Source organism: Diadema setosum, chromosome 19, assembly GCF_964275005.1.
Source record: "Diadema setosum chromosome 19, eeDiaSeto1, whole genome shotgun sequence".
NCBI lineage: Eukaryota > Metazoa > Echinodermata > Echinoidea > Diadematoida > Diadematidae > Diadema > Diadema setosum.
The window spans coordinates 22,496,410-22,510,273 of NC_092703.1; the positions used below are offsets into that span (position 1 = coordinate 22,496,410).

The following is a 13,864-nucleotide window of genomic DNA, read 5'->3' on the forward strand; positions in this document are numbered from 1 at the left end:
TATCAGGTGCCACATGACATCAACAGATGTTTACACTTGCAAATGGCTTGACACTGAACACTATAACACCAACACCAACACCGCAAGGCTCACCTGCCAGTTGCTCCGGTCTGAATGGGTTGATGGCCAGGCACTTGCACTCTCCATTCTTGCCGATGTAGTAGTTGAGGTTGATGAGGACGTTGTTGCAACTGTCGCTGCAGACATGGGGTGACCTCAGGTCAAATTGCCTGCATGCCACCAGAACCAACCACACAAATATTAACTTGATACAATTTTCCATGCAGGAAATAATTTTCTTGGTATTGCACAGCAATTTTACAGTATGACTGAAATACACATGAAACATTAAACACAGCTCCCATACCAAACAGATCTTTATTTGGCTGGGGTATAATGATACTAAATACGTATAGAATGCAGTTCTACAGTCCATGATTTGGCAAGACTTGTTCAAATTGCGAAATGTAGCATTTGATGTACATGGAGGTTTAAAGAGATGGTACAGTATTGGTTGAGGTGAGGATTCAGCTATACACTTTTTGCGAGATACTCTGAAAGCACTTCATGAAATGTTTAACGGGCATACTATTCTAAAAGGAATTCAAGGTTTATTTGTTGGAAATTGGTTTTGAAATGGATGAGCTATCCAAAAACAAAGTAAAGCAAAGCAATCCTAATAAGAGGTGGGTCCCACCTTTTATTACAATCTCTTTGTTCAGGATATCTCCACCATTTCAAAACAAATTTTCATCAAATAAACTTTGAATTTCTCTTAGAATTGTATGCTCTTTCATATTTCATAAGAGATTAATCATTATTTTTTTTTTTAAATCATCACCACAATGCATTGGAAACCTGAAGCCCCAAGCTAAACCAAAACTGTACCATCCCTTTAAAGGTCCATGCATACTCTGGCTACATACCTGATGGTACCATCCTCCCCCGCGCTCCAGAACATGTAGGGCAGGTTGGGCACGACCGCCAGCCTCTTCACCCTCCCAGCATGGCAGCTGAAGGCATGGCAGGTCTCGTTCCGAGGCACATTGTGGACCCGCACCTTGTAGTCAGCTGCCCCAGTGGCTATCGTCTCGTCTTGCGAGTTTGGCAGGAACTGCATGAAGAAGAGACATAAACCAGACACAGGAGGAGCATTAAAGGGACATTCCAGACAATTTTCATAATTTCACATCATGTAGTACATAAATCGACAACTCCACGTATTGATTTCTGGAATTTATTGTGGTTCTTTAGCAGAGAAACAATACTCTGAAAAATCTTTAACAAATTACACTGAACAAGGATGATGACATAGGAGGTTCATATATTTCAGAAATGTAGCAGTGTAATTCCATCACAATACCACTTGCTTGCGAGTTCACCGTTGTATAATCTATGCATGCCGCCTTCTTTTGTTCTGCTTCCTTGAGCCCCAACTCATGCATTCTTATGGTGACTCTGCGATGTCATCATCCTTGTTCATTGCAATTTGTTCTAAATTTTGAAAATATTCTTATTTTTCATCCCAATTACCATATATTCTAAAACTTTGTCCTCAGTATAACTAATTTATAGTTGTTCAAATGTAAAAATCTGAAAATCGCCCGGAGGTCTCCTTTAAATGTGGGGATATCAAAGAGTGAAAAGGCTGGACTCCGACTGGTTCAGATATATTCAAGAATGCCTGTGAAATTGCGTACCCACACCGACATGTACCCACATCGTACCCACACCGACAAGTACACATGAACCAAAGAATTTTGACTGGAGTCAACCGTCACAGATGGGCATATGCATCGATGCATGTGCAGTGTATTGGCTGACCGTTGCTATGCGTGCTTTTTAATTGTACCCCTGTGGGCAGTGAATGAAGCTATCAGGTTTTTATGAGTAAATCAACACCTAGACTGTACTGCAGAAAATGTAACTAGGTGTTTTGTTCATTTTTTGTTTTCTTGCCAGACCAATGTCGGTGAATTAATTGCTCCTTGTTAATTTCCCACCTAAGAGTATTTTTGCAAACACTTTTGATACCCATCCAAAATATTCACACACTCTTATTTTTCACTGTTTTATCGTGGAGTGCAAAATTTACACAACGTTCAAGCCACAAAATATTTCACAATTGCAGGAACTAGGCAACATTCAAAGGTACTGGATATTATTTTGCAAAATGGTAGGTGGTATCCTGAACACAAATATGGCTTTTAAACCACAAATTGTATTTCTCTGGAAGAATCCTATTAAACACATATCATATCACTGTTGTCATAGTCTCACTGTAATCCTTCTTCGATAAATTCAACATCTTTTGTCTTTTACACCTAAATGCTAAGCACTCACCTAAAAGCAAAGCACTATTCATATGAAAGAGAAAATTCCCCATCTGCTCCCCTCCCCCCCCCCCCCCCACAGAACTAGATAGCATTTGAAATAGAGAAACAACTGAAACAAAATTTAAAAAAAAAAAAAAAAAATAACAAAATTTGGAAGTAGCAGTGAGTGTCCCGCAGCTTACTTTGAGGGAAAATATATTTCCAAGGTGGCCTGTGACGATCGTCGTCAACTTTTTCCTCCGATGAGGGTCCCAGATAACGGCAGTTAGGTCATCGGAACCAGTCCCTAGCAACCTGATTCAGTTCAAAGTGGCAAAAGAGCACAAACAGTTAACTCCACACTTTGAAAACAGGGCTCGTAAAGATCACACCTCTGAATGATATTGTGTGTGAGTGGAAGGGGAGGGGTTAGGGAAGGAAGGGAAGTGGGTTCTTGGAACACAACTTGTCCACCTGTAATTCAGATTTGACTCTGTGTGCTATAGATGTACTACAACACGTAAGGCTGTTCTAGATATCCAATTACCCCTACAGGGATCAACATGTTATTTAAGAGGGACTTGTAGCTGCTGAAGTATTGAACGAATTAACAAATCAAATTATCAAAAACATTTGTAAACTTAATATTATACATGTACAGTATAACCGAAAAAGGCAGCCTTGGAAAGTTAAAAGTTAAAAATCTAGAAGGTCTTGCACACTGGCCTGCTTCCTTGTCACAAGTATAGGTCAAGCATATCAGTGTATCATCATTCTGGCTTGATCTATTATACTGTTTCACACCTAGTGGTGACTACATGTACAATTGTACATACATAGCACCGAGTTAACTGCCCGTGTGAAAGGTCTGTATACTTACATAAATATTGTGTCAGTGCACAAGCAGAAATATAATCATTTTGCCTTTTATTTCTCACTTTCTCTTATCTCTCACCCTCTCCCCTTCTTCTTTTTTTCTATTTTTTTTTTTTTTTTTGGGGGGGGGGATGGTTGGCAGAAATGAAAATGAAAAGCTTTGCTACAGCTTTTTACCATGTAATTGTGTACAAAGCATTTATCATGGTACTTTGAGTTTTTGTACCAAATTAATATTCTGATTGAATATTATTTTCCCCCCATTCTGCTAGATAATCATCCAGCAGGATTGGGGGGGGGGGGGGGGGGGGGGGGAAGCGGCAAAAAATGGCCTGATGACATGAACCTAAAGGATAGCTGATCACGCAACCTAGGTTTGGCCCCTCACAATCATTGGTGCTACAGTGAAGTGCCAATATTTGATGCATACCTTGTAGCCTACTATGACATTAGACAGATTCCATTATGGAAAAACTGACTACATTATATTGATAGATTCACACTCTACTTTTCTGGATGTTAGTCTCCATGATTGTGATTTACTCCTAGATAGCAAAACGCTCTCAGTTGTTGTTGTTTTTTTTTTCCAAAATCTTCTGCAGGGCTGGAGCACATAATCAATACTGTACAAACATAAATTATATGCATAAACACCCTCACACACACACACACACACGACACAATAGCTTGTGGCACATATTGCTATTAAAATCCTATTTACAGTGTCGACTGTGTACTTACGTGCCCGAGTCATTCCATTCGAGGCAGTTTACGCAGCCATTGTGGCCCTTGGCAGAAAAGAAACATACAGAGAAAAAAATAACAATAATTTCTCAGAAAATTGATGCTTGAAGTGACAATGGTTCAGGGTTAAACCTATCATATGACTCTGCCACAGCTAAGAGCTCAGAGACTATCTCCATTTAGCATTCAGTGTCATGTGCTTCTATGAAAGACAGCCTTATTGAATGATAACTATCACTGATGCACAAACCCTGCTTGTACCACGACATCGCATTCTGCACTGATTCATTGTGCAATGCATTGCTGTAGGCTTACATAGATGTGGAGAGAATATTTAACCTCAGACTGTAAATGGCGGTGTGATTTTGTTTGCATCATGCTATCTATGGAAGATGGAGTTATTGCATGGATATTTTTTCTTCATCTTTCACCCTACTGACACAAAATACCTTGTTGAATTACGAATGTATAATATTTCTAAAATTCTTTGAATACTTTCATATAGCATACACTCTCCGTCTCTCATTATTTTACGTCTTTCCCTTTACATTCATATCAAACTTTAAGCCTAAAAGGTACTTAATTTTTTTTTTTTTGTATCCTTGCGCACATTGTATGATCATGTCAAGATACAGTTTTCAGTTTTCTACTTATATTCAAACAAGTACAGTACCATTACCAAATGATCAAGAAGGTTATTCCATATTACAGGCACTCTCCCCCTTTTAAGATTGTAGAAAAATCCCTTTTGTTGACACTGTACATACTTATGATCTCTATTAGAAGAATTGTGACTGCATTATGCATACATGTAATAAAGATATTTCTTGCGTCTAAAAACAGATTATTGTAATCATGATTCTAGCATCTTGATCTGCTCAGTTCGTGGTGCGCACTTCCAGCCCTCTAGGATTGACCTCCAAAACATGATTGGGGAGGCAGAGCTTAACAGTGACTTGACCCTTCATTTATTCACACCCACAGACCACATGAAATGTCATGCAATCTGTCAGCACTGCACTAGCTAGTGCGCACTTTGCGAATTTAATTGACAGGTCATGAAAGCTTGTACCTTGAAAACTCAAATCAAGATTACAATCACAATTCATTAACATGATTACGAGATAATTTTTTAATTGTCTGAAAGGGTTATGTCTTTTATGTTTGAGCACCTGAAAGGTCCATAACTCAAAATATGATTACAAAATATATTTTATAAAGATGAAATTAGTTTTTTTTTTTCTATTGTCTGAATGGGCAAGCACAATTCATGACTATGGTTACAGGGGAGATCTTCCATCCTCCAAGATAGATCTCTGTTATTCAAGGTAATAAGGACAGACAGAAATTAACTAACATTTCACTCTCACTCATTATAAATTTTCAGTTTGTTCCCCACCTCCAGCAAGAAAATGAAACATATTTGAACTCTAACTTTATTAGCTAGACTATATGAAAATGACCCTGAAATATTCAAATGTGTACTGATTTATATTTACTGTTGAAGTATAATTGTAGGTGACATATTGGTGCAGTCTTTCACATACAGATGTACATTTGTACAATATATTAAAATACCATGACCAACATCTGGCAAACACACCAATGGATTATCATTTCCTCTATATGAATTAGTCATCTTTTCTTTCGCTTTCTCAGTTCTGAGTTCCGAGTGAGAGAGGGCAACATAAAAAATCAATTCCTTATCAAAAGTCTGAGCATGACATCTATGGTTGCATCTGGGGAATCTTTTCTACAGAAATCATCATTTTTCAATTGGCGCTTCTGAATTTGTACCGCAGATCTCACATTTGAGAAAATTACGAAGGACTACTTGGATTCAAACTGCAGAAACAAAATTGCTAATTTGAGAGAGATCAAGAACTTGATAGCCCTTTTCATATACATTGTACAGTTACAGTAATAGTAACATGCTGCCATGTTAAGCATAGTAGGGGATGAATCTAAAAATTGAGGTTTTTGAAAATTCTGAAGACAAATTGTTGTATATGAAGAATAAAAGGCTCAAGTAAAGTAAAATCTTCACTCTACCTTAAATTGTTTTCTCAAGTATGAGGTAAGCATCAATTTTATGCAATCTTATAATCCTAGATGAATTCAATCATATTCAATTAGACATTTCTTTAACCCATTCTCACTTTTGTATGGTTTTGTTACAGATTTTCAGTCGATTCCACCTTTTTATCCAATATTTGAACCTATCCTCACTTTTATATTGTTACGGATCATAATTTACATTTCAATGCTCAAAAATTGTTTCAAAATATTAACTGTAATTTTAGTGTTTGTTTTATACAGGGCTCTCTTGCAAAGCAGTTTATATGTGCTGAAGAGACTATTCTGTATAAAAACACAGAATAACTAGATCTAAAATATAAACAAACAAAGGTTAAAACAAACAGAATCATACAATTGTAGCAAACAGATACAGCACCAAACCAAGGAAACATGGTTTCTGACACTCAAAGGGTTAAATTTATCTTAACAAGGCACTCTAAAATGGCTCACATTATTATTCATTACATGTTATACAACTTGTACATGCACAGTACATCAAATATTGTACGGCAGCATCCAAAGTGCTTTATTAATCTTGACATACCTGTAACTCGTGTTCGAGGCCAAGCCGGTTTATGAAGGTTTCATCGACATGATGCAGCTGCTGGAACCGCCTAGAGGACATTTCCTGAAGGCGGGGAAAAAAAACAACAACAAACAAATTTGTCAACGACTTGGTCAATATAGCATTTCCCGTGCTGGAAGTTGGAAAGTCAGATCTAAATTTCTCAAAATTTCAGTTATTATGACTCTGATATCAGGATAATACAAGACACAAGATCTATTGGAAAACATGATAAATAATGATATCAATAATGATTATAAAAAGTACTAAACTAGAAATATCACTGAAGGTGATTAATACCCCCGCCCCGTGACGACAGTCTTACCCAAGGAATGATCTTTCCTTGATCTTCTGCCATTTAAATGCCGTTACCATGGAAACGCAGCTTCCGACACGTCCGAAAAATATGTCTTGCACATCTTCCCACCAAGACTATTGTGTGTGCCACATTTCATAAGCTTTTGTCAAAAACTGAGGAAGTAGTTCAATCCACAAGATCTTTCCTTGATCTTCCGCCATTAATATGCCGTTACCATGGCAACGCAGCTTCCGACACGTCCAAAAAATATGTCTTGCACATCTTCCCACCAAGACCAATGTGTGTGCCACATTTCATGAGCTTTAGTCGAATACAGAGGAAGTAGTTCAATCCGCAAGATCTTTCCTTGATCTTCTGCCATTTACGTGTATATGCCGTTACCATGGCAATGCAGCTTCCGACACGTCCGAAAAATATGTCTTCCACATCTTCCCACCAAGATCAAGGTGTGTGCCACATTTCATAAGCTTTGGTCAAAAAACTGAGGAAGTAGTTAAATCCGCAAGATCTTTCCTTGATCTTCTGCCATTAATATGCCGTTACCATGGCAACGTACTTTCGGGTACTGTCAAAAAATGTGCCTTGCACATCTACAACCAAAGGCACACATCTGTACCAAGTTTCATGGAAATTGGGCAAAAACTGAGGAAGTAGTTTGCAACACAAAATTTTCCATCATTTTGGCTCATAATATGTGAGCTGTTACCATGGCAACATACTTTTTGTCACTGTCAAGAAATGTGTCATCCTGACCTATATCCTAAGACAAACATTCAATATCAATTCCATGAGAATTGGAAGAACACTGATGAAGCAGTTTTGCCATGAAGCATTTTGCCCTATATTTTACCAATAACATGCCGTTACCATGGCAACGAACTTTTTACCACTGCGGAAATATGTGTCTTGCACATTAACATATTCAGATGAACATCTGTACCTAATTTCATAAAAATTGATCAAAAACGGTGGGAGGAGTTCGCGACACAAGATTTGTACCCATTTTTGCCCATAATTTGCCGTTACCATGCCAACGTACTTTTGGGTACTGTCAAAAAATACGTCTTGCACATCTACAACCCAAGGCACACATCTGTGCCAAGTTTTATGGGAATCGGTTGAAAACTGAGGAAGTAGTTCGCGACGCAAGATTTGCAACGGACCGACCGCCCGACCGCCCGACCGTCCGCTGATTCCTATACACCCCCTTCAAACTTCGTTTGGCGGGGGTATAAATAGCTACAACTATTATTATCACTATTAAACACCACTAATAATGATGATGCTCATATTAAAATCCACAAAAATGACAATAATGATTGAGACAATATGTAATAACACAAGAAACGGTAATAGTGTCATTATTCACCGAGAGTACCCTATGCACTGTGAACACTGTTCTCCCTACTAAAGGATTCTTTATTACATGTACTACACCATTTACATGTATGTACAGTAGCATTACCACGTACCAATTCTTTACACCTGGGTCAAAGGATACTATTACACTTCTCAAGCAGGGATTCGCACATAAGGAAGATCTCATCATTTGATTGTGCTTAGTTTAGTTTGTTTTGTTTTGTTTTGTTTTGTTTTGTTTTGCAAATGCAGTGCCTCTTACACTCTAGTCACTGTATTACTTCCAGATCCTATAAACTGACAAAAACTTCTTCCTGGTCTTTCAGTGAACAATTAGATGTGTTCTTTAAATTCAATAAAATCTCTTTACATTCTTACCACACTCGCCCACTCAATATACACTTTTAGCTTATTTCTTTTAAGTTTATTTAGTTTAAAGGGACTGTACAGTACTGGTTGAGGTGGGGATTCATGTTTTGAACATTCCTAAGTGAGATAATGAAAAGCCTCTTATGAAATATGAAAGAGCATGTAATTTTAAGAAGGATTCAACGTTTATTTGATGAAAATTGGTTTTCAAATGGCTGAAATATCCAAAAAAAAAAGTGCTAATAATAAAAGGCGACATGCCACAACTTTATTAGGATCTCTTTGTTTCACGTTGTTTTTGGATATCTCAGCCTTTTCAAAACCGATTTTCATTGAATAAACTTTTGATACCCCTTAGAACTGCATGCTCTTTGACATTTCATAGAGTGGTTTCTGAATATCTCGCAAAACGTTAAAAGCTAAATCCTCACCTCGATCAGAACTGTACACACCCTTTAATAAAAAAAAAATTATTTCCAAAATTTTCATTGATTTACTGTAAGTACCGGTACTCTGATTCTTCTGTTTCCATATACAAATCAACATAATATTGGGATAGATTTTCCCTTTAAAACCATGGCAAGATTTTATCATTGTCATTAATTGTATAGAGGGTGTACAATCTGAACAACATGAGCCATCATTCTGTGCCATTCATGTGCAGATAAAATTCAGTTCTAGTTGGCACACAGCCCCTAAATGCCTTGCAAATGGGTGCTATGACCTTGTGGTGCATTAACAAACACTGTTCTGAAGCGTAAATACACCTAGATAGCTGGATTACCGATACTATACATGTACAGTACACTCTACTGTATTGAACACTGCTAATAAATGGATGTACAGCTTTTTAAAGATTAAAAGTACCTGTATGAATTGAATAGATTTATCCTTGAAGCAAGGACCGGTAGTTTTGGATCACAGGTATTGTGTATGGAAAAATCTTGCACGTGTGGAGAAATTCTTCTGGTGTCATTAATGTACATATTCCACATAACATTGATCAGTATGGGCGCTGAACCGTCCAACTCAAGATTCCAAGGCTGATATTCTGAATACTGTGCTATACTACAGCCACTACTGCACTATGTAGATGTTTCAAAGAGATAATACATGTAGTACAATGCTGCATACTGTATGTGCACGAAAAGATTTTAAATAAAAAAAAGACAGTACAGGTACGCAATGTACGTATTACATTCTATTTAAAATCCCTCCCCTCAAACAAACAAATAAATGAGAAAATCCAGTTGTAAAGGCAAAAAAAAAAAAACTATATCCATGCACTTAACCATATAGTTTATGCTTTTGCTATTCAAAATTGCTAAACAGAACATAAAAAAGAAAGAAAGAAGAAAAGACAATTTACAAAGATGAGAGAAACAGAAGAAAATTTAAAGAAAATGCCAGATTTTTTTTTTATTTCAAATCTAGCAATATGAGAGTATCATATAATTGACTTGTTTTAGAACCTCTTTTCAGTATAATTAGACAGTAGTGGGCATAATATTAGCCTTCTCATTTTTTTTTTTTTTTTTTTTTTTTTTTTTTTTTTTTTTTTTGCTGGAATTCTCTTTATACATGCATTTTCTTTATATCATTGTTCTGTTGTGATGTTACAAACTGTTGTAGTCTTTCATCCATTCCAGCAATGACAGTGCCAAAACTGTAATTCTTTTGATTGTCCGATTTTCCTGAAACTTTCACAGTTCTGTTCTATTACTTCTAATAGTACTATTTTGCATGTTCACTGAATCAACATGTGATGTGGAAGTTTCCTCAAATTTGCTGTAATGTGCATGTGATCACCCTGTGCATTTCCACCTGATAAAGTGCAAATGTGGAGGCAGCCAGAATGGACTGAGAAATAGAAACTCTGTTTATTAAATTTGTGTGCATGTTGTTTCTTGCATGGGTGTTAACATGTGAAGTGGAATTTTCCCCAAATATGCTGTAATGTACATGTGATCGCTCTGTAAATTTCAGATCTACTTTTAAAAGTGGAACCATTGAGGCAGCCAGCATGGACTGAGCAATAGAAACTTTATTCAAATTTGTGTGCATGTCATTGCTTCTGTTACTATCTTACATTGTAACGATAGAGAAGCCAGATATGATGTATTATATGAATTCCACATTCGTAAGAATGTTGCAATAGGATTGGTCAAGAGCTGATCACGTGATGAAGCGTAGTTTTGCCCATCACATCACCTGAGAAGAAAAGTTCATTACACTGTATGTTGATAGTCCCTTTTGTTTCGCTGATCTCCACACAGTCCACACAGTCCTAACGCAAGATGAGTACGCGCGAAATGAAAGTGCGTTGCACTGTGGACTATCACGTGACCTAGGTCACTTGATAGTACACAGTGCAACACACTTTCACTTCGGTGCCGCGCAGTGCGCGCAGCAAATTCATTGTTTTGTCATCTACGCACACACATAGCCTAAGCCCTAAGGATACCTAAAGACAGCTAAAACGGTTTCAGATGTGGAATAAAATGGGAATTTCTAGGACCCTAGATGTGGAATATAAAGCAAATAATCAACTTTTAGTTTCAGGCAATGAGACAAACTATCCCTTCCTCGGCGATCTGAATGTGTATGCTATCTTTCCTCAGCTGCGCTTCAGAAAGATAGCTACATCCAGATCGCCTCAGAAGTGATAGTTTGTCCCATCACCTTCACCAACGTTGATTATTTGCTTACCGACCACAGTACATGTACAATGTATACTATGTGCAGACCAAGTCTACTGGTATACAATTTATACAGTCCATGAGTTTGTTTTTTCTATGCACACACAGTAGGCCCTATTACACGTCATGCTTCTAAAGGCCTGTCTTTATCAGACAGAAGTTTCCAAATAACGTGGTATTTTCTGGTTAGAAAATTCACCTGAATATCAAATTAACTCCCCATTTGTGCAATGTCTATGCATTTGATCGAGACAATTTCCCCAAAATCTGGGTCTAGTTTGTGAAATAGCACGGTAATTTGTGAATTAGCATGTTTTTTGGGTTGCCTCTCAATCAGCCAAAAATTTTCTTGATTCCATAATTCTGGGGAAAGCACTATGAAACAGTACACCGAGCTGGATCGAGTAATGATGCAAAGTACGCATGTGACAACTTCAGGCTAATTTCCAAAGTGGGCTGCTTTGGAGCTCATGAAGAAGCACATTTGTAATATCGGGCTATTTTCACGATTTTTAACAACTGGTAATTACAAAATTAGCAACTCACAAAAATGTAGGCTAATGTGAAACAAATACACTGCATACTGTCACCAATGCAGAAAATCACTCACTTTCCTCCTGAAAAGGGATGTGCTTCCGCCAAAGTGGTTCTGGATCGACAATTCAACTACCATTAATCACAATTAAACTGTCCAACTTTAATATCCCATTTTGTCAAATATTATGGTCACGAAATATATAATATGGCATACAAGAGTATTCATTACATTCCATTAGTCTAAGGTTGTGAGTTTAATGGAGAACAGCAAAATTCCCCCCCCCCTAAAAAAAAAAAAATAAAAAAAAATTAAAGAGTAGGTAACATAAATAGCATAAAACAACAAAACTAAGTAAACACAAAGAAGTTAATTTTAATTGGGCTGTATGTTTGTTAAAAATAATAATGTATAGCTATTGTCAGTTCCACATATTGTACTCATTCACTGTAGCTCAAGACTTTGCTTTATTGATCTACTTATACAATGTTTCATCACATCGGATAATGCATACATTTATATAAAAGTGAGGATAGACAGAGAATAGATGAATATTTTTGAGACTAAACATCTGAACACATTTTAGCTCCCTTCTAATAAAATATATTGACCATACTGCTTGATGTATGGTCATTACAAATTCAAAATGTATCTTTTGTACACATGCAACACTGTCCACTGTACATTCTGCATACCAAATCTACAACTTGTAAAAATTGTGCTAAAACTCTGAATACCATAGCCTACAATACCAATGGAAATAATGTTGATAATAATGTTCAGCAACAGCAAGAGTAAATAAAGATAAAGAGATTGATGGACTCACTCTAATCTGCCTCTTCCTGAGGTGGTGGATGACGCTGGTGGGCTTTTTATTCATGTTTGCTGCGCCTCTTCCCTCTTTCCCTCACAATGACATGAAGAAATCCACCGAGCGGCCGAAGCCCTATGTGGTTTGATTCAAAAGAAAATGGGGACAAAGAGGAGAACAAAGATATAATCAATCATTTATCCCTTTACAAATTTAACCTGTTGAGTACGAGTCCCGAGTATACTCTGGCATGTGTCTATGGGAAATGCGTGTTGTAGCCAAATCAGCCCGTTCTTAACAGGTTAAAGAGCATGATACATTTGTAAGGTCTTTAAACTCTAAGTTCTACACAGAACCAGCAATACTTCCTGGTGGCTCACCTTTTACAGCTTACAAAGATCATTTCAAACATCATTTCATTCAAATGCAACATGATAAGAAAGCCTGATTAGTCTTCTTTACAATGACAACTCCCTTGTTTACATTACGCATTCCTGGAATGCACAGTACAACTGAGTATGTGGAAAGGGCAAATTTGAAATGTTGCAAAATGGAGCAAACATGTGAATATGTCCAACAGACCCATTTGGTTTGTCTTTCCTGGGGAGGCATGTGCTTGAAAAGAATGCGTAACAGGATTGTCATTTGAGTCCAAGCTTTATCCATGAATTAAAAACTGCAGCAGTATTTGCAGATTAGAATCAAACATTAAAGGTTGACCAAACAATCATAAGGTTTACAGGTAGGAAATGGTAGTTTTTTTAAAGAGCTCACATTTCAGCATGAATTGGTCATTCCAGTAGCTTTCTTTCATCAATACACTCAACATCATATCACAATCTTTGATCTTTGATCTTTGATCAAACTTTTCACGTTTGATCGGTCCCAACACTCAGCTCTTTTGTACATTCCAGGAACACCCAATCAAAGCAAGTTTAATGTCATGTTTTAAAGATACAATGTAATTACTCAAGCTTTCTTATGATGTCATATTAATGCCTTCATAAGAGAAGCATGATTTATCAAACTTAAATTGCAGAACTGATTTTGCGGGGTTTAGTATGACAGGGTCCAGGTGCGTCAAGTTAAAGGGTGCAGACGGACTAACGGCACGTGTACATGTAGAGCAACATCATTTCTCACTTCTTCCTGTTAGCAGCCAGATAAATGCAATAAGCCAGTTCGGGGTTAGC

The 13,864-nt window shown here is 37.2% G+C and overlaps 1 protein-coding gene across 1 annotated transcript in view; it reads right to left on the minus strand.

The window, feature by feature from the left end:
- The window catches only part of LOC140242543 (WD and tetratricopeptide repeats protein 1-like), a 32,933-nt gene that overhangs the window by 16,401 nt on the left and 2,668 nt on the right, over window positions 1-13,864 (minus strand). Inside the window, exons 2-7 of the mRNA XM_072322283.1 lie at window positions 12,687-12,806; window positions 6,559-6,642; window positions 3,933-3,979; window positions 2,519-2,630; window positions 927-1,114; window positions 94-230 (exon numbers count right to left, since the gene is read on the minus strand). Coding sequence (XP_072178384.1) covers window positions 94-230; window positions 927-1,114; window positions 2,519-2,630; window positions 3,933-3,979; window positions 6,559-6,642; window positions 12,687-12,740 — 622 coding nt within the window. The 5' untranslated portion in view covers window positions 12,741-12,806. The remainder of the gene's footprint in view (window positions 1-93; window positions 231-926; window positions 1,115-2,518; window positions 2,631-3,932; window positions 3,980-6,558; window positions 6,643-12,686; window positions 12,807-13,864) is intronic.